Raw genomic sequence first — 21,598 nt, forward strand, 5'->3', positions numbered from 1 at the left:
AAATGAAGCCCCCTGCAATCAAATTTCCTGCATCAGTAATCTCAAGCAAGTCAATCCAGCAACATTTCAGAATAAAATGCCTTCTTGACTTTGACTACTTGCTCCTTTCCCAAACACTGCATTTATCCTTCAACCTCATCGAGAGTTATCTTTTTTGACACACTGTATGTTATTAACAGGCTTCCCTGGTGGCTCAGTGATAAAGAATCCACCTGCAAATACAGGAGATAGGGGTTCAATCCCTGGGTCGGGAAGATCCCCTGGAGAGGGAAATGGCAACCTACTCCAATATTCTTGCCTGGAAATTCCATGGACAGAGGAGCCCGGTGGGCTACAGTCCGTGGAGTTGCAAAAGAGTTGGATACCACTTAGCTAAACAACAAATACATTACTAGGAAATTTCCAGAAACTAGGAAAATGCTGATTCCTGTTCACCAAGGCACTTACATGCTTAAATAAGGTCTGTGGTTCTTTCAGCCTTATGAGGTAGACATGAAAAGCAAATAACTTGGTGATAGAGTTTGAGTCATGAGTCATTAACCTTTTAAGCTTACAATCTTTTACTTTCACTAATGCCTACAAATTTACACCTGAGTAGATACCTAGCCATTTTTATCTAGCAAAATTCATTACTGTATTTCATCAGTCTAAGACACCATTGATTTTAAGACAGTATTTTATGTACCACTGAGAAAGGAAAAAAAAGGCTGATTAAAGTATGCTTTAGCAAGAAGTTATAATACATCAATTTCAGGGGTATTAAATTGTCAAAAATATGTGCCTCATTGAAGAGATGAAATACAGGGGTTGATTTCAAAGGCTGTTGCCTCTTCTCACTCCTCAAGTGTCTGTTGACATATTTTTAATGTAGAATTAAAGTTAATGGGACCATTTTTTTCCCCCTGAAAATGAACTGTCTTTTGGTTTCACTGCCTACTGAATTTTGGCTGTTTTTTTTTTTTTTTTTTAGTATTTGGCTAGTTTTTCAAACTTAGAATTTCTAACATTTCACTAGAAACTTCACTGCTACTTCAAACAGGTGATCTCAGGAATGTTATTTGGTAGGAAAAGGGGGAAGAACAAGGTAGGCTAGAGAAAAGACAAGGTCCTAGTTGTCAATCACTGTTTTCAATATCCTAACTTAAAATTCTTTTTTAAACCTTATAGTGTAAGAAGAAACAACTAACTGCTCTGGAGCCTCAAAAAAATCAAAAGACCTTAAACCAAGCTTGAGAAAACTTGTTAAAGGCAAATTTTATTTTTTTAAGTTACAAAAATATGCGCATGTCAAAAATACAGTCTAGTCCATATAAGAGTAGTTCCAGCCATTTAAAAGTTATACAGAGTTTGGAAACAGCAATTCATACACAAGTCTTAAAGCACTAAAGTAATGAACAGTATACATACAACCAGTCAATTCAGTTATTGCTAGTTATATGCCACTTTTACTTGAGACTGTTCTCCTTTAGGGGAAAGGCAATATTTGGGCAATCTGATTGTTGCTACTAAAGCTGTGGTTTTAAAAAGTCAATCCAAAATTAGAATAAATTCAGTTTGAGTAGAATATGTGTAAGCTTTAGTCAATATTACAAGAAGGTGTGGTCTAAATTTCTGTTCCATCCCTTTCTCCTACTTAGTTCTATATCAGAAATGTGACATGTAGTTTGTGACAAGAGTAAATGAATCATTGATCTTCAAATTAAGTAACAAGAAACACTGAGTTGGAATGTGGAAACAAAGCTGGCACATCTAGTGTAACAAGATGAGAATGATGAATTCAGGGATGGAAAAATGTTTAAATTTTAACCAAAAAACAAAGACTTCTTTCTCTTTAGATGCTGAGACACAGAACGAATCAACTGGTTTTTCTTAAGTTTATAGGCTATGAAGATATGCTGTTCTCTATCTTTTCCAAAAAGTAAACGTGAGCTATATAACAGGAACATGTTTTAAACAGATCTATTTGCTCAATGCTGTATGGAAGAACACCATCATGAGATTAAATAATTTTAGCTTTAAGTAGTAAAAAGATCATGCAGTTGACAGTGTAAACACAGGGAACAGATCACTCACTTGGGGGTGGGTAGTACGTAGCAGACTTTTGGTCTGAAGTTCATGTGGAAGACTTAGAAGTTAAGGGTCCCAAAGAGAGAGCCATGGCTTTGTTTCCAACTTTTCTGTCAGACCCTGCTGAAGGGTCAGGCTTATTGCTGACATTTTCCCCCAACAAGTTCTTAAATAAATTGAAACATATACTGGTAATAAGTATTAGGTGAACTAGAAAAACATTTAAAAATAATTCTTAGAACAAAAGTGACAGTCATGACCTTTTGGTAAAGATACTTATTACCTTAATGACTTAAATCCTAAAATTAGGCTACATTTTTAGGAGGTAGAAAACAAATACCCAAAGTGTACCACTTGGCCATCCTTCCTTACTTGTGGCCAACCTCGGATCTATACATTTTTCACTCCTCATTCTCCCGCTAAAGCTATTAGTCCTACTACCATTTACTATTTAAAGTTATAGACCTGGAGCTGCCAAGAAAAAGCTTTTAAAGAAGTCTTGCTTTTAAGTCACTGAGTGTATCCAACACTCGGGTATCAGTTGAGAACATTTTACATCTCTCGAGTAGATTAACTTTATAAGAAAACATGCCAACATGAAAAAAATTACTTAATATAAAAAGACTATTGAACATCTCTACATGTGATTCTAGTATGTCAGAGTAGTTATGTAAACCTAAACTAGTAATGTGTTCATTGAATTGCTTTGAAAAAGCCTTATACATAAACTGCATTACCAGTGTTAAACGAAAAAGGTACATTTCATACTACAAAATTAACCTAAATTCACCTAATAACAAGAACAATAAACACTCCACTTCCTCCCAGAAAGTTACATTGTGCTGATATCCCATAGATAGTACTATAAAAGGATTTTATTTTTGCAATATGCTGGGCTCACAGTGAGTATGCTAATACAGCAATCATGGCTATAATGTTACTGTAAGAATGTCATTAGTGAAACATGTATAAGGCATGTAGAAAACTAGCATTAAAGCTCTTAAGGGCAATGATTTAAATTGGCAGCTGCTAGAAAAGGTGCTGCTAGAAATAAAAAATATTAAAGAATTTAGTTTCGGCACATACTAGTTTTCAATGCTTCCACAATGAAATGAATTAATAACTCACATAAATTTCTGTTGCTGGAACTAATGGACCAAAAAATAATGGACTTCTGCCCCCTTTAAATAGTAGCCCAATCTTGAAAACGGAAGCAGTCACTTGCAATCTTCCACACGGTATTGTTAGCAGTAGTCTGAGCAGTCAGCAGGAAGTTCTGGTTGAAGTAGTGTTGCTTGTTGCCATCAAACTTCACAGTTCCACTGGTCACAACAAGAACTGTGGTCTGGGACTGAGTAGCTTGCTCTGCACCCACACAAGAAAAGAGAAGAGGTTGGATTCTTTACACAAGCAGATTTGCAGGCTTAAACACATTGCCTATAACTTAAACACTAAAAAAAGTTTCATAAACTGTCTTTACTTTAAGCATAATCTTGAGCATGCCCACTCAGAGCCAGAAAACTCAATAACCATTTCAAAGATACGAACATTATTTTCAGTCCAGAAAGATTTGGGGTACTCTAAACTTTCAATATCTAGCTTTTTGGTTCCTGTGTTAATATCTCCTTTTTTTTTTTTTTAAACAGAACTTGGTCAAATTTTGTTTCTTAAGTTTTCATTCTTTTCAAGAACTATAAAGGCAAAAAATCACTCAGGAAACTACTGTTTAAGATGCTTAGGACCCCACCTAGAGGTTAATCTTATAAACTGCATCAATCTGCCTGGAATCAAAATCTGCCTTGACAAAAGCTACCCTTTCACGTAACAGAGTAAATTGCGGTGAAATTTTAATAGGTTGTAAGATAATAAAACACATTAATCAGAGATATGGTACATTTTTTTCTCATGAGACATTTCAAGGTACAAAGGGCAACTATATATTTAGGGAATACAGAAAGTTGTTCCTCTCCATCAACAGAAATCATCGTAAGGCTCAATTTGCCACATGACTTTTAATAAGCCACACAATCACTCAATCTACCAAAACCTACCACTGGCTCTCTGGAATTAGATGCATCTAAATGAAGATCAAAAGTTTGATTTGACAGCTGAATTCTTCATGTTTAACTTATTCAAAAAAGTAATTACTGCTACCATTGAAAGTTGCTAGCTGCTTTTGGTGTTAAAGTTCAGTGCCCACTAAAGGAAAACAAGTACCTCAAAAGACCATGATCTTACCATGAACTGGCTGGCAATCTAACATATTGACCTGGAATTCACTAGAAGGCAACATGTCAAAAAAATTGGCTAGGGCTTCCAGCCCTGTAACAACATTTCCATTCCATATTAAAGTGGCCTTGTCCAGATACAGCCTGGTTAGTGCCTAAAAAGGAAGAAAAAAGAAAAAAAGGGGTAAGATTTTTGCTTTTGGGCAAATTATCTTGTAGAAATGGATTGAAAGGCTACAGTGAGTGTTTAAACATTTTTATAGTTCTTTCTCCATCTCTCCTTCCCTTGCCCCCTCCCACAGAGGACAATGTGAACAAGGTATCTGCCTTATAAAGTTGCCCTTAAATGGGTATTATCCTGTGCTGTGCTATGCTGTGCTTAAATGCTCAGTCGTATCCAACTCTTCGCGATCTCATGGACTGTAACCCTCCAGCCTTCTCAGTCCCTGGGAATCTCCAAGCAAGAATACTGGAGTGGGTTGCCATGCCCTCCTCCAGGGGATCCAAACCCAGGTCTCCCACATTGCAGGTGGATTCTTTACCAGCTGAGCTACCAGGGAAGCCCTCTTAATATACTAGGCAGCTAGCTACTTTTTTTTCATCTTTCACTTTAGCCACACTGAGAAACCTTTGTATCAAATGGATAGAGAGACTTTTTTTTTAAGTTTTGCTTTCTGTAATTAAAATGAATTAAATGATCACAGGTTTCAAAGCCCTTGCATCCTGGAACCAGTTTGAATCTCGCTCCCTTTTCTAATTCTATGAACAAAGTTGTCTGTCAGGCCCTACCTGTACCTTTCAATCCTAGTGTTTATATACATGTGAGCCCTTTAATGTTTGAACCATTTAATGTTGTAGGTGTTAAGAAGAATTAGTTCCTTTTATCACCATGGAAATAACATATTCTGTCCAAAACAATCAGTAGTACTTGCTAAAGCAGAGTCTTTGATAAGTCAAATAAGTTAAAACTCAAATAAGGCAGAATTCAACAGTTAACTCTTTAGTCCCTGGAGTCAGTCACAGGAATTTAGTGTGTCAAAGGGGACATTATTTGCTTAGCTCTAAATTTTAACTTAAAGGGCCAACACATATCTGGACTCTGGAAATGAACTATGCTGCTTTCTTTTTTTGCTACTTTGTCCTTGAAGGCACCAAGGCCCAACAAATGTCCACTGTTACATCCTGTGCCAGGTCCCACATCATCAAACATCAGTATCAAGAACTTCTTTTTAATCTTCTGCCTTAACAAAATAGCTTTTAGAGATATTAACTTCTACAGCATAGACAAGAGTTCTCTAAAACATGGTGTTATACCGATAAGAGACCTAGTGAAGATTCTAGGTCACATACAGAAATCCTTAGAAGATATGGCTCAGGAACACACTGCAATGAAAAAAGCTGATGAAGTGAGAACTTTCTCTGTGGAAGACTAAAAGTATCCAAGCCAGGCAGATTCTGTTTGTGAGTGCCAGATACAGCTGTGAGCTTTAACACAAAATTATCAATTAATATATGAAATTAAAGGGGCAAATCAGGGAACATTCTCTGTAATGACAGACCCCTTCACTAGCACTAATACTATTTTAACCATATTGGTTAAATATGTGATTAAGAAAATGTAACGAATTTAAGTAAATATATGTTGGGTCCCATGTTAAGTGCAGTATTTAATTCCCATTTACCACCCTAAAAATAAAACAGGGTTGAGAGAGGTTAGCAACTTGCCCAAGGTCACAGAGCTTGGCAAACACAAAGCTGGGGTATGATTCCACAGTTCAGACATCCATAATGCCATACCAACCCTTTCCTAAGCAATGTGCTTTTAGAGAACATAGCTATCACTTATGCAATTCGGATGAATGGCTGGCTCAAAAAAAAAAAAAAAAAAAAAAGAACTGGTATTTAATAAAGAATAGTAGTCTGTAACACTCACCCGTCTTCTTTTGTCCATTGTCTCATAGTAAATATTGACAAATTCCTCAGCAGCTCTGCATGCCTGATCTACATAAGTTTTAAATTCCTACAAGAAAAATTTCATTAAAATGTAATTACCACCCTTCCAACTCCTCACAAACATATCACCAACAAAAGCTGATGGTTTATTTCAATCATTTTATAACTCCATACACAGTCTACATTCTTCCACATAAATTTGGACATTTTTAAGATTAGGGCCTAAGTTTCCAACTTTCACTATTTTTAAGTACATTATGGTTAGGACATACTAACCATTCATTAGTGAATTTCAGTTTTTTCTTACTTTAAACATAAATTTACAATCTTTGCATGGCAACTGGTGTTTCAGGCTTTCAGTATTTTAGAAAACATTCACCTTAATAAAAAACGATGGGTTCTGAACCGTAAAAAAAAAAAAAAAAAAAAAAAGGCAGGGGGCGGTGCGGGCAGGCTCGAATTGCCATTGAATAAGTTAGCAAATTGTTGAGTTCCCTTTTCAAGCTGCTAAGTTATTGATAAGTTATTCAAAAGTTGTTGAATGAGAAAAAAACTGAGTATGTTCTATGAACTTGTTTGAAAAATTAGGTACTCAGAAAAACGTCCTCACATTATGTAAAAATTTACAGGAGTTTGTAAAGGATTTTAGCATATGTGCTGCCAAAGCGAGCAATGTAAAGGATTTTAAAACGGAAGAAAAGAAATGCTGTTGCGGTTTTCTCCTGCGAGAAAATTACTTTCTTCCCCAGCCATTTACCAGACCAAACTATTATTTGAATTAAGAACTAATTTCATTTCACTCTCAGGTAATTGAAAGTTATTTAAATCGTGAAAGGATTACAAACCATAAGCAACAGACCCAACATTCCCGACTCTCGCTGCTACTGCTGCTGCTAAGTCGCTTTAGTCGTGTCCGACTCTGTGAGACCCCAAAGACGGCAGCCCACCAGGCTGCCCCGTCCCTAGGATTTTCCAGACAAGAACACTGGAGTGGGTTGCCACTGCCTTCTCCAATGCATGAAAATGAAAAGTGAAAGTGAAGTCGCTCAGTCGTGTCCGACTCTTAGCGACCCCATGGACTGCAGCCTACCAGGCTCCTCCGCCCATGGGATTTTCCAGGCAAGAGTACTGGAGTGGGGTGCCATTGCAACTCTCGCTAGTTCCCGTCTTAGGTTCCTTTCCAGGATCGGAAAGCTACTGAACAGCCCTGGGAGGCGGCGGGGTCGGGGGTCGGGGGTCTGCGGTCCGGGAATAGTGAGGGGCTTCAGAGAGCGGGCCCCGCCCCCGGCGCCTGGCGGGCCAAACCCTGATTCGCCGCTTGACCAAGTGACCAGCAACCAGCCCGCCCCAGAGCCCCTCCCCTCAGCCGCCGGCGCCCGGCACCCTGCGGTGGCTGGGGCACTCACCACAGCCATGGCCATCGGGGAATCCGAATTGTCCTTTTCCTTCAGTGGCGACTTCACTACGTCCTCCTGTCTCTGGTTCCCTCGCCTGTGGGATGATCAAATACTTAGCAAGACAGCGAAACCCGCCAAACGCACAGAATTCTCTGCCCGCCCATTCTCTCCCGGAAGTACCTCGGTCCTATGTTAAAATCACCCCGATGTACCAACCTTAAATACAATTCTCTTGAGTTCCGACCGTCCCGTCCCGTCCCGTCTGCCTTATGTACTCACTTGTTTGATATTTATTAACTTAGTTTGAAAAAAAAAAAATCACTCCGCTTTTGTAACTGGGTAATCTTAACAAAAGTATCCATTCCTCCAACACGTCCGAGGACAGCAAAAAAAGACCTATTTAAAGCGTCCAAATGTGCGGGCTCTTCGCTCCAGGGGGAGGGGAAAGGGCTAGCTGATGAAACCTACCAGATCTGTAAGCGAGTAGAAAAACTGGGTGGTGCTTGGGGAAAAGCGTGCAACAATACTGGTAGAAAATGGCGTAAGGTTCTGGAACCTTCTCAAAGACTCAATCTTAACTGAATTTACCCGTGTCTCAGTAATACTCCTTATTCTCTACTTTGATTTGGCACTATTCAGTGGAAAACAACATGCTTAGGGTCACAAAACTAATTGTAATTCAAATCCAGTTTAACTACCACTGCAACCGGACTCCACTCCCCAACATACTTCAAAACCACTCAAAGTCCCCAACGATTTCTGGGCAGTCAAGTCAGTCAGATATTTTGATAGTCTTTTACCACGAATAGCTGGTGTGTGGCTCCTCAGAAAAACTTCTTCTTTGGTACTATTCTCTGTCTCCGACCAGTCACTTCAGAATTTTCTCACACTTCAATCTGCTTTTTTCCTGTCTTCCTCCCTTCTGTATAGCTCTAACTGAAGCGACTCTTCCCCGTACCCTATGACCTCTGCACCCGTCTTATTGACGTCACTTCCAGGGTGTCTTCCTGTTTAACACCTCTGTCCTCCTACGTGGTCTCAACTGTTACTTGTATGCTAACGAATTTCAATAACATGTGTCCAGCACCGCCCTCCAACTCGTCTCTGGGTTGCAATTCTATTTATTGAATTTCACTAAATATGGACATCAGCGCGCACTACAGGCTTCTCAGACTTGGTGAGTCCAAAATTTGAATGCGTTTTTTCTTCTGCGCTTATAATCTTCTGTATGCTTTCTGTTATCCGTGCTTGAATTTTTGGAATGTTTCTATTTAATTTTTTTTGGTGTCTTTCCCCTCCTCCTCCCATCATTGTAAATTATTTGTTCATTCAACAAATATTTATTGAATGCATACTATGGGACAGGCATTGTGCAAGGTTCTGGATATATAGTGATGAGCAAAATAGACATGATCTATACCCTCATGAAGCTCACAAAATAATTGTGAATAATGGACAATAAGTGAAACAATGGATTACAGAGGAGTTCCAAGTAACTTGCCCAATTCTGCTCATTCTCCCTCCCTCCCACCCCATTCCGCCTTTCTTTCTCTTTCCTCGACACAAACTTTGATTGCTCTATTCTTATTTTTTCCAAAATTCTTCTAGTTTTTGAAGACCTATCTTAGGCTAGCCTCAATTTTCCCTTCCAGACTTCTCTCCTATTATTTACCAACACTGGCAAAGTTAACTACTGTTTACCAAAAATGACTCATGTTTACCACTTTATAGGTGATTGTCTGGCATACAGTCCCTGATTCAGAAATATTTTCCTACCCATGACAGAGGAGATTATGCAGCCAGCCCCCTATTTGAGTGTATGAAGTTGGGACTGATTAGATAAATTTTTGTGTGTTGAGAGGTATCATTACAATTCAGGAGATGGTTAAGGGGCCTGGAATAGCAGACTGTAGGAGCAATAAACTGGGTTGTAGTGCTGCTTATGGCTATTCAGTTCAGTCATTTCTCTTGGTCAAGTGTAGACATATGGAACCAAAGCTCTTTGGACTTATCACCATTCCTATCTGAACCTTCCCCTTGGTCTTGATTCAAGAAGGACTAGTCTAGGTCAAAGAAGTGATCTGAGCGGTCAGTCTCTTCTCAGGTCTCTAACTGGTGACCAGCATTCACTAAGTCTCCTGCTCTACCCACTAAGTTAGCCAGGCACATTTGACCTGTTCACATTAAATAGTGCTTTTGAGAAACAACTTTTTTGAGATACAATTCATATCACCCATTTAAGGTGTAGAATTCGGTGGATTTTAGTATATTCAGAGTTGTGAAAGCATCATCATGAAATTTTACAACTTTTTGAATGTCCTGAAAAGAAATCCTTTTCCCGTTAGCAGTCATTTCCCATTCCTCTTTCACCCCAGCTCCTGGCACCAGTAATGCACTTTTTACTTACATAGATGTGCCATTCTGGACATTTCATATAAATGGAATCATACAATATGTGGTTCTTTGTGTTTCAGCAGAATGTTATCAAAGTTCATCCATGTTGTAGCATGTATCAGTACTCTTTTCCTTTTAATTGTAGAATAATATTCCAACTGTATGAATATAACATTTTGTTTATTCATTAATCCATTGATGGGCATTTGGGTGGTTTCATTTTAGGATATTATGAATAATTCTTCCATAAAAGTTTGTGTACAAGTTTTTGTGTGGACACCAATTCTCTTGAGTAGATACCTGGGAGTGGAATTTCTGGGTCATATTGTAATTTATGGGCTTCCCAGGTGGTTCAGTGGTAAAGAAACCAGTTACAATGCAGGAGCTGTAGGAGATATGGGTTCAGTCCCAGGGTTGGGAAGATCACCTGGAGGAGGGCACAGCAACCAACTCCAGTATTCTTGCCTGGAGAAGTCCATGGACAGAAGAGTCTGGTAGGCTGCAGTCCATGGGATCTCAAGAGTCAGATGTGACTTAGCAACTAAACCACCACCAGGGGCCTATTGGGCAGATTGCCTAACTAGTAGTGATCAAATGATTCTTGATTGGTTTACTGTTTTATTTTGGGGAGGGCCCAAACCGTAATTAAGCCTTGGTTTGGTGACATTGAGGCTTAGCATAAACAATTCCATTTTGGTCCTGTTTTGTTTTTAAACATATCTTTAACATTTTATGGAACTGCTGGATTGCTTTCAACAGTGGCTGAATCATTTTACAATCCCACCAGCAATGCATGAGGGTTCCAATTTTCCACATCCTCACCAACGCTTGTTATTGTCTATCTTTAAAAAAATTTTGTTTATTAAATTATTTTAATTGGAGGCTAATTACAATATTGTGGTGGATTTTGCTGTACATTGACATGAATCAGCCATGGGTGTACATGTGTCCCCCCATCCTGAACCCCCCTCCCACCTCCATCTTCATCCTATCCCTCTGGGTTGTCCCAGAGCACCAGCTTTGAGTGCTCTGCTTCGTGCATTGAATTTGCATTGGCTATCTGTTTTACATATGGTAATATACATGTTTCAGTGCTATTCTCTCAAATCATCCCACCCTTGTCTTCTCCCACAGAGTTCAAAAGTCTGTTCTTTACATCTGTGTCTCTTGCTATCTTGTATATAGGGTTGTTGTTACTGTCTTTCTAAATTCCATATTATATGCATTAATATATTGTATTGGTGTTTCTCTTTCTGACTTACTTCACTCTGTATAATAGGCTCCAGTTTCATCCACCTCATTAAAACTGACTCAAATACATTCTTTTTTATAGCTGAGTAATATTCCATTGTGTATATGTACCACAACATCCTTATCCATTTGTCTGCTGTTGGACATCTAGGTTGCTTCCAAGACCTAGCTATTGTAAACAGTGTTGCAGTGAACTTTGGGGTACATATGCCTCTTTCAATTCTGGTTTCCTTGATGTGTATGCCCAACAGTGGGATTGCTGGGTTGTATGGCAGTTCTATTTCCATTTTTTAAAGGAATCTCCACACTGTTCTCCATAGTGACTGTACTAGTTTGCATTCCCACCAACAGTGTAAGAGGGTTCCCTTTTCTCTGCACCCTCTCCAGCATTATTGTTTGTAGACTTTTGAATGGCAGCCATTCTGACTGGCATGAGATGGTACCTCATTGTGGTTTTGATTTGCATTTCTCTGATAATGAGTGATGTTGAGCATCTTTTCATGTGTTTGTTAGCCATCTGCATGTCTTCTTTGGAGAAATGTCTGTTTAGTTCTTTGGCCCATTTTTTGATTGGGTCATTTATTTTTCTGGAATTGAGCTGCATGAGCTGCTTGTATATTTTGGAGATGAATTCTTTGTCAGTTGTCTTATTTGCTATTATTTTCTCCCATTCTGAAGGCTGCCTTTTCATCCTGGTTATAGTTTCCTTCGTTGTGCAAAAGCTTTTAATTAGGTCCCATTTGTTTATTTTTGTTTTCATTTCCATTACTCTGGGAGGTGGGTCATAGAGGATCTTGCTGTGATTTATGTCCGAGAGTGTTCTATGTTTCCCTCTAAGAGTTTTATAGTTTCTGGTCTTACACTTAGATTTTTAATCCATTTTGAGTTTATTTTTCTGTGTGGTGTTAGAAAGTGTTCTAGTTTTATTCTTTTTCAGGTGTTTGTATTGTCTATCTTTTTAATTATAGCCATCCTAGTGAGTTCAAAGTAGTATCTCACCGAGGCTTTGATTTGCATCTCCCTGATACCTAATGATGTTGAGCATCTTTTCATGAGCTTATTGGTCATTTGTAGATCTTCTTTAGTGGAGGACAGAGGAGCCTGGTGTGCTGCAGTCCATGGGGCCGCAAAACGTCAGACACGACTTAGCAACTGAAAAACAACAACAATCTTCTTTCAAATCTGTACATTCAGATCCTTTGTCTATTTTAAAAATTAGGTTATCTGCCTTTTTATCATTGTTGTAAATATTCTTCATATATTCTAGAAACAAGTCCCTGATCATATATACAATTGGTAAGTTATTTTTTCTCATTCTGCAGGTTGTCTTTTCACTACTGTGGCACTGTAGAGAGGGGAATGGGAATAGATGAGTAGGGCAAGTTATAACACTACAAACCCTGATGTGTTTATCAGTGTTTAGCGGTTCCTCTTGAATAAGTAAGTACTGCTTAGAATTTGCAAGTGTTTGCTTAATTTCTAGAGTTCTGAAAAAGTTAATTTTGACAATTTTGCTAGTGTTTTTATTGCTTTTATTGAAGGGTGGACTTACAGAGGTCCTCACGCTGCCATTCCAGAAACCCTGCCTGTATAGCCCTTGTGTAATCTTTTGAAAGGCGTTATTGTAGTCTGCCTTTTGTTATTATGTATTTATATGCTTTATTAGATTTGAAGTTTCTGTGGCTAACCGTATGTGTTTTTGATACGTTAAACACTCACTCATACCACTGGTATTGAGTAAAAACCTTACATGGAATAGTAGGTAGTTAAAAGTGAATGTCCAAATGAAATTTCATCCTCCTTTAGCCTCATTCTGAATCCATTCTGAAAGAAGTGAGAATGTGACCTAATTTCTTATAAATGGAACTTTTTCTTCCTACCATGGTAAAAATGAGAGAATAATCTATTTTCACCTCATTACTTCTCAACTGCCTCCTCTATCAGGTATTCACAAGCCTTATCTTCAGGAGAGAACAATTCTTTCAACTCTGCTGCAAACTTCTTTTCCTTCAAGTAATTACTTTCAGAAGCAAAATGTACAATATGGCTTTTGTCTTGGCTGAGTGCTCAGGTTTTGGGAAATCTGACTAACATTCTGGCTCAACCAGTCTAAAAATTTCTTAGAAAAATGTGAATTATCGTTGTCAAGACATCATAACGTAAGGTTCAGACAGGGGCATACTGTTAATTAGCAGGATGAGAAACTAAGATCTGCAAATTTTCTTATCTTACTTGGCTCTATCTTAGAAGTCGTCTTCATAATAAACATCTGTACTTTTTCTTACCTTCTGTCTTCCATCCATTTCCAAGTTCTTTTCTGCTTCCGTGTATTCAACAGAAATAAACAAAACAAAAAGTTGTCCCCACCCCTCAAAAAAAGGAAAGGAAAAAAAATGCTGCTAGGGGATTAACATAGTCACTCAATTTTTCTCTATTCTTTTTATCATTAAGTATATGTTTTCCTGATATTAACATAGATACAAAAATTTTTGTTATTATTTTCCTGACAAAACATTTTCTCATCATTTTCTTTTCAACCTTTTGAGTTGCTATGTTGAGGAGTGTCCTTTGTAGATTTCATATAGCTTGATTTTTCTGGGCTTGAGTCTGTCTTTTAAAAATAATATATTATGTTCCTACAGTAATATTCATAAAGTTTGTGTACTACATCATGGATTTTTACAAAAGTATACAGCCGTATAGCTAATCACTAACTACATCAAAATAATATTTTCAGTGCCCAGAAAGCTCCATTTTGTCCACTCTCAGTCAATGATCCCCAAAGGAAACCAGTATAATGACTTTGATGATTATAGATCACTTTTTTCATATAAATGGATTTATATAGCATGTACTCTTTAACACTGGCTTCTTTCACTCAGCATTAGTATGAGAGTATCCAAGTTCCTGCATTTTAGCAATAGTTCACTCTTTATAACAGCTTCAAAAGGGAGATAACAAAAGGGAGAGTGGAGAAGAAAACTGATTTGAGGGGGAAGGAGTTCAATATTTCATTATAAAATTGTATTCTGGCTTAAAAAAAAAGTCCTTGATTTAGAGAAGTTTCTTTCCATTCTTCATTTGGTGTGTATGTTTTTTATTCCTTAAAATTATATACAGGTTGAATTTTATCAAATGCCTGTTCTGCAAGTATTGGCAGCTTTCTCCTTTATTCAGCTAATATAATAAATTGAGTTGGTTGACTTTTAAATATTTAACCAAGATTTGTTATTGAGATAAACCTCACTTGTCATGATTCATTTCATACACTGCTAGATTTATTTTCTTAAAATTTGTTTAGGATTTTTGAATCTATCTTCATGACAGATACTGACTTGCATTCTTCCTTTCTTGTTTTTTCCTTATTAGGCTTTGGTATCAGTGTTCTGCTGGCCTCGTTAAATACAACTACTTTGGATTTCTCTTTTGGTGTTTGCATTGTATATATTCCCACTTTTTTTTACTTTTAACTTTTCTGTACCTATTATTTAATCTGAATCTCTTAAGCAGCACGTATTTGCATTGTTTTCTATAAAAGAAAAAGCAATCTGATAATCTATTTTAATTGAAGTGTTTAATCCATTACACTTAAAATAATTATTGAATATGGTTGGGCTTATAGCTACCATTGTGCTACTTGTTTTTTACTTGGACAATCTATTTTTAGTTTTCCTTTCTTGCCTTTTTATTATTAAAATATTTTTATTACCCTATTTTATCCTGTATTACTTTTTTTTTTGTTTTTCAAAACATGCTGTTTATTTTAAAAGCAACTTGTTGAATTTTGTCTATTAATATATGTCTTCTGTTAACATTTTTTGCTCAAGATTATGTGTGTTGACAACTCTTAATAGCTTCTGGGAATTCATTTCAGTAGCGAGCCTGACAACCAGTGGTAACATACTGTATTACACAATTTCTCTAAATTCCTTTCAGGCAACCTCTTTTCAACCACAATGTTTTGTTCCAGAGCCCACGCAAGAACAATTTTTTTTCCAAAGTAAAAGTTGTTTTCTCCAGGTCTTTGCAGTAGGAAGTCGTGATTTCCCTGTGAATGGATGGAACTTACAGCCTAATTGTTCAATTCAAAATTTAAAAGCCACAAAATTTGGCCTAAAGTAAACAAAGCACATTTATTCTCTTGTTCCTAATTGCTTGAAATTTTATCCAGTTTTTCTAAAAGTTGATTGAGTCTTGCCAACATTTTCTATGAACCACACATGGATTTGGAGTTTATAGAAAAGCCCAAACCTCTAGAAACAAACCCTGCATCAAGAAAGTTTCATTTGGTTTCAAGTTTCAGTGTAAAAATCTGATATAACCTTATTAAAAAAGCACTAAACAATACTAGATGGAGTGAATCTCTGTTTCCAGCAAAATGCCATGCTTATGTATCATTGAATACTGGTACTAATTTATGTCTGTAAGTCTTGAATGAAGTCCTCTCTATGTTTTGAAGTAAATGCAACTGTGCACATTTTATTTTATTTTTAAAATTTATTAATTTTTTAATTGAAGGATAATTGCTTTACAGAATTTTGTTGTTTCCTGTCAAACATCAACATGAATCAACCATGAGTGTACATATATCCCCTCCCTTTTGAACCTCCCTCCCCATCCCACCCCATAGGTTGATACAGAGCCCCTGTTTGAGTTACCTGAGACATATAGAAAATTCCTGTTGGCTATCTGTTTACATATGGAAATGTAAGTTTCCATGTTATACTCTCTCCATACATCTCACCCTCTCCTCCCCTCTCCCCATGTCCATAAGTCTATCCTCTATGTCTGTTTCTCCACTGCTGCCCTGCAAATAAATTCTTCAGTACCATTTTTCTAGATTCCATATATATGCGTTAGTATACGATATTTATCTTTCTTTTTCTGACTTACTTCACTCTGTATAATAGGCTCTAGGTTCATCCACCTCATTTTAACTGACTCAAATGCGTTCCTTTTTCTGGCTGAGTAATATTACATTGTGTATATATACCACAACTTCTTTACCCATTGATCTGTCGATAGACATCTAGGTTGATTCCATGTTCTAGCTATTGTAAGTAGTGCTGCAGTGGGATACATGTGTCTTTTTCAATTTTGGTTTTCTCAGGGTATATGCCTAGGAGTGGGATTGCTGGGTCATATGGTGGTTTTATTCCCAGTTTTTAAAAAACTAATTTATTTATTTTAATTGGAGGCTAATTACTTTACAATATTATAGTGGTTTTTGCCATACATTGACATGAAACAGCCATGGGTGTACACGTATTTCTCATCCAGAAAGACATAAGTATCTGAATGCAGAGTTCCAAAGAAGAGCAAGGAGAGATAAGAAAGCCTTCCTCAGCAATCAATGCAAAGAAATAGAGGAAAACAACAGAATGGGAAAGACTAGAGATCTCTTCAAGAAAATTAGAGATGCCAAGGGAACATCTCATGCAAAGATGGGCTCGATAAAGAACAGAAATGTTGTAGACCTAACAGAAGCAGAAGATACCAAGAAGATGTGGCAAGAATACACAGAAGAACTGTACAAAAAAGATCTTCATGACCCAGATAATCACGATGGTGATCACTGACCTAGAGCCAGACATCCTGGAATGTAAGTCAAGCGGGCCTTAGAAAGCATCACTATGAACAGAGCTAGTGGAGGTGATGGGATTCCAGTGGAGCTATTTCAAATCCTGAAAGATGATGCTGTGAAAGTGCTGCACTCAATATGCCAGCAAATTTGGAAAAGTCAGCAGTGGCCACAGGACTGGAAAAGGTCAGTTTTCATTCCAATCCCAAAGAAAGGCAATGCCAAAGAATGCTCAAGCTACCGCACAATTGCACTTTTCTCACACGCTAGCAAAATAATGCTCAAAATTCTCCAAGCCAGGCTTCAGCAATACGTGAACCATGAACTTCCAGATGTTCAAGCTGGTTTTAGAAAAGGCAGAGGAACCAGGGATCAAATTGCCAACATCTGCTGGATCATGGAAAAAGCAAGAGAGTTCCAGAAAAACATCTATTTCTGCTTATTGACTATGCCAAAGCCTTTGACTGTGTGGATCACAATAAGTGTGGAAAATTCTGAAAGAGATGGGAATACCAGATCACCTGACCTGCCTCTTGAGAAACCTATATGCAGGTCAGGAAACAACAGTTAGAACTGGACATGGAACAACAGACTGGTTCCAAATAGGAAAAAGAGTATGTCAAGGCTGTATATTGTCACCCTGTTTATTTAACTTATATGCAGAGTACATCAGGAGAAATGCTAGGCTGGAAGAAGCACAAGCTGGAATCAAGATTGCCGGGAGAAATATCAATAACGTCAGACATGCAGATGACACCACCCCTATGGCAGAAAGTGAAGAGGAACTAAAAAGCCTCTTGATAAAAGTGAAAGAGGAGAATGAAAAAGTTGGCTTAAAGCTCAACATTCAGAAAACGAAGATCATGGCATCTGGTCCCATCACTTCATGGGAAATAGATGGGGAAACAGTGGAAACAGTGTCAGACTTTATTTTTGGGGGCTCCAAAATCACTGCAGATGGTGATTGCAGCCATGAAATTAAAAGACGCTTGCTCCTTGGAAGGAAAGTTATAACCAACCTAGACAGCACATTAAAAAGCAGAGACATTACTTTGCCAACAAAGGTCCGTCTAGTCAAGGCTATGGTTTTTCCAGTGGTCATGTATGGATGTGAGAGGTGGACTGTGAAGAAAGCTGAGCATGAAATAATTGATGCTGTTGAACTATGGTGTTGGAGAAGACTCTTGAGAGTCCTTGGACTGCAAGAAGATCCAACCAGTCCATCCTAAAGGACATCAGTCCTGGGTGTTCATTGGGAGGACTGATGCTGAAGCTGAAACTCCAATTCTTTGGCCACCTCATGCGAAGAGTTGACTCATTGGAAAAGACCTTGATGCTGGGAAGGATTGGGGGCAGGAGGAGAAGGGGACGGCAGAAGATGAGATGGCTGGATGGCATCACCAACTCAATGGACATGAGTTTGAGTGAACTCCGGGAGTTGGTGATAGACAGGGAGGCCTGGTGTGCTGCGATTCATGGGGTTGCAAAGAGTCGGACACGACTGAGTGACTGAACTGAACCAAACTGTGCTAGTCCCTAGGGATTCAGCAATGAACAAGACTAAGTCTTGCTTTCCTGAAGTGAGGGAGACAGATTATAGGTACAAGAACAAAACAACAAGTAAGATAATTTCAGGTCATACTCTGTTGAAAAAAATGGGGTAATGGGAAATAAGTATTATAGGAAGAAAAATCTTAGAGTCGTAAGGGAAGTGTGGTTAGAAAAAAGAGAAAAGGGTTGTGGACTAAGCTCTGGGGCATGCCAGGATTTATAGGTTTGCAAAAAGAAGACACGTGTATACCTGTGACGGATTCATGTTGATGTATGGCAAAATCAATACAATATTGTAAAGTAATTAACCTCCAGTTAAAATAAATAAATTTATATTAAAGAAAAAAAGGAGAATGTGTTTGTGGTTCTCACTAAATGCCAGGCATTGTCCTAAGTACATTACATGCAGTAATTCATTCAATCCTTGCCAGACTCCTGTTGCTGCTGCTGCTAAGTCGCTTCAGTCGTGTCCAACTCTGTGCGACCCCATAGACGGCAGCCCACCAGGCTCCCCCATCCCTGGGATTCTCCAGGCAAGAACACCAGGGTGGGTTGCCATTTTCCTCTCCAATGTATGAAAGTGAAAGGTGAAAGTGAAGTCGCTCAGTCGTGTCCGACTCTTCGTGACCCCATGGACTGCAGCCTACCAGGCTCTTCCATCGCCTTCTCTGGCCAGAACCCCAGAGGGTATCATTTTTATCTTACCATCATTTTACTAAAGATTAAACTGAGGCACAGAGAGGTTAAGTAACTTGCCTAAGGTCATATAGGAGGCAAATGGTAAAACTGGGATTTGGACTTAGACAGTCTTGTTTTGTAACCCATGTTCTTAACTTCCTTGAAGAATACTGTCCCCTCCTAAGCCACCTAGCCAAGAGGAGAGAGAAGGAAGAAGCTGTAAAAGAGATTGAGAAGTAGTATCAACTCCATGAGTTTCAGTTTTCTCATTTGTAATATGGAAATAATATTGTGCTGCACAAGGATGTTGTGGAGATAAAATCTTATAATGCGTGCAAAGTATGTATCACAGTGATACATACTTGTATCATATCACAGTGATAACTTGATAGATGGCAGTTACTATTATTATCTTGCAGACTGTTGTAATACCTTCCTAACTCACCTACCTGACTCCTCTCTCCAGCTGTACCTTCCCCCCAAACCACACAACCAGCTTGAAAGAAAGTGAAAGTGAAGTCTCTCAGTCATGTCCGACTCTTTGCGACCCCATGGACTGTAGCCTACTAGGCTCTTCCATTCATGGGATTTTCCAGGCAAGAATACTGGAGTGGGTTGCCATTTCCTTCTCCAGGAGATCTTCCTGACCCAGGGATTGAACCCGGGTCTCCCACATTGTAGGCAGGCGCTTTACCATCTGAGCCACCAGCTTACATATTCCCATTTACATCAATGCAGGGTTTCCATTGTTATCTTACATACTGCTCACCTGCTCAAAATCCTTCAATGGTTACCAATTGCCTACAAGCAGGAGTAGGCTAATTTTTTTTTTTTTTTTTTGGTAAGAGGCCACATAGTATTCTTAGGCTTTGTGAGCTTATTTGTTCTCCATTGCCACTACTTATCCCTGCCGTTGTATAGTAAAAGAATTCATAGAAAGTACATAATACAATGTGTGTGGATGCATTCCAATAAAAGTGTACTTACAAAACCAACCGAGGATGGGGGTGGGGGGCGGGTTGCTACAGGCCAGAGTTTGTCAACCCTTGGCCTACAGAATTAATTTGGCATTCAGGACCCTACCTGCTTCTTACAACCTTGCCTTCCACTTGCTCTCAACTATTGGTTCACAGATTGGCCCCTGTACACAGAGGTAAAGCGACATCAAAAAACAGACAAAGCACTCTAGATTGGTAGATGGCAGATTTAATGAGCAAGGGAGCTTATATACTAGGCTTATCTTTGTGTATGGGGGGGAGGTCTGCAAGATGCGTAGATTCCTCCAGAATCTTCAAAGTTTATATTGAGGCCTTAACTGGGTTTAGTAACATGGCCTCACCACCACATTACTGTCTAAAGGCTGTATTCTGGGGATAGCTTGTGGCCTGGGGAAGACAAGTGGAATGCACATTCCAAGGATAGGGAGGAGCCTCCAGTTGCTCAAGTCTAGATTGCAGGTCAACTGGTGGTCATGTCCTCCAATACCAATCATCCATTGAACACTCCAACCAAACCAGATGATGCTCTGTTCTCTTTGTTTACCCTAGTTCCTCTATCTTAATTGCCCTCCTCTTCAAGCTCTGTCTGTTGAAGTCCTGTGTATCTGTATTGATTAGGTTACTTTGCAAGCAACAGAGCTAACTTTGGCTGTGGTACAGACTGCAGAAACCCATCAATATTTTCTTTTTGGATGCCCATTTAGATGTCTTTTTCTTTCTGGATGCCCATTTAGATGTCTTTTTCTTTCTGGATGCCCATCTAGATTACATTTACCAACCCACCTTTCAGTAAAGTGTAGCCATGTAATTGAGTTTTGGCCAGTGGAATATGAACAGAAGTGACATGTGCTATTTTCCATCAAAACCTCCCACCTTTGATCCTACCAGCTGAATGTGGAGGATGCCTGTTTTAGTCAACTCAAGCTGCTATAACAAAATACCATAAACCGAGTGATATAAACAACAGAAATTTACTTCTCACAGTTCTGGAGCTGGGAAGTTCAAAATCAAGATGCTGACTGATTCAGTTCCTGATGAGGTCCCTCTTCTCTGTCTGCAGATGGCCATCTTGCTGTATTCTCACATGGTAGCGAGATCATCTCTCTTTTTTAAAGAAGTTGAATATTTTATTATTAAATTGTTTATTCTCCTGCAAGGCTGTTGCTTCACTGTATAAAAATAGCACCAGCAAAAACAGTATATTGCAAAATTAAGATAGTAATATTCTTCACTGGACACTATACAACTAACAAACTTTTCTCCACTGGCAGTTATTTCTAGTGGGAAGATCATTTTGACCAAAATCCAAGGATAGTTATAAGCAAGTTACAATGTCATATAAAGTTTAAGATAACCATGTTATCCTTGAATTACATAATTTTTGTAATTAGTTTTCCAGAGATAGTTTCAGGAATTCTGAATATTATAACTGGAGCCTAGACTAAAAATCACAGGATGCTATGGAAAACATGCACAGTGTTTATCTGAAGTCATTAGAAA

The 21,598-nt window shown here is 38.4% G+C and overlaps 1 protein-coding gene across 5 annotated transcripts; it reads right to left on the bottom strand.

Annotated features, from left to right (window-relative positions):
• Positions 1-1,229: 1,229 nt before the first annotated feature.
• Positions 1,230-8,685, bottom strand: NXT2 (nuclear transport factor 2 like export factor 2). 5 transcript variants are annotated; one of them, XM_086386645.1, is made up of 5 exons: positions 8,446-8,685; positions 7,655-7,739; positions 6,229-6,315; positions 4,306-4,450; positions 1,230-3,432 (listed from the first exon to the last, which is right to left on the bottom strand). In XM_086386645.1, exons 2-5 carry the CDS (start codon positions 7,667-7,669, stop codon positions 3,251-3,253), a joined length of 429 nt encoding a protein of 142 aa, XP_086242771.1. In that variant the 5' UTR covers positions 7,670-7,739; positions 8,446-8,685; the 3' UTR covers positions 1,230-3,250. The 5 variants fall into 5 exon arrangements, with proteins under 5 accessions (XP_086242771.1, XP_086242772.1, XP_086242773.1 ...); XM_086386646.1 differs by lacking the exon at positions 8,446-8,685 and adding an exon at positions 7,862-8,173; XM_086386647.1 differs by lacking the exon at positions 8,446-8,685 and adding an exon at positions 7,925-8,101.
• Positions 8,686-21,598: the final 12,913 nt, after the last annotated feature.

The sequence above is a fragment of the Bos grunniens genome, chromosome X, assembly GCF_055505025.1.
Source record: "Bos grunniens cultivar Pamir isolate PY7600 chromosome X, Bosgru_T2T1.0, whole genome shotgun sequence".
Classification (NCBI taxonomy): domain Eukaryota; kingdom Metazoa; phylum Chordata; class Mammalia; order Artiodactyla; family Bovidae; genus Bos; species Bos grunniens.

Coding starts and splice junctions, on each gene's coding strand:
- NXT2 (XM_086386644.1), bottom strand. CDS start 7,114: ATGTTGGGTCTGTTGCTTATG. Junction 6,316..7,093: donor TGTTGGGTCTGTTGCTTATG/GTTTGTAATCCT, acceptor TTTTTCTTGTAG/GAATTTAAAACTTATGTAGA. Junction 3,433..4,305: donor AGATTGCCAGCCAGTTCATG/GTAAGATCATGG, acceptor GTGTGGGTGCAG/AGCAAGCTACTCAGTCCCAG.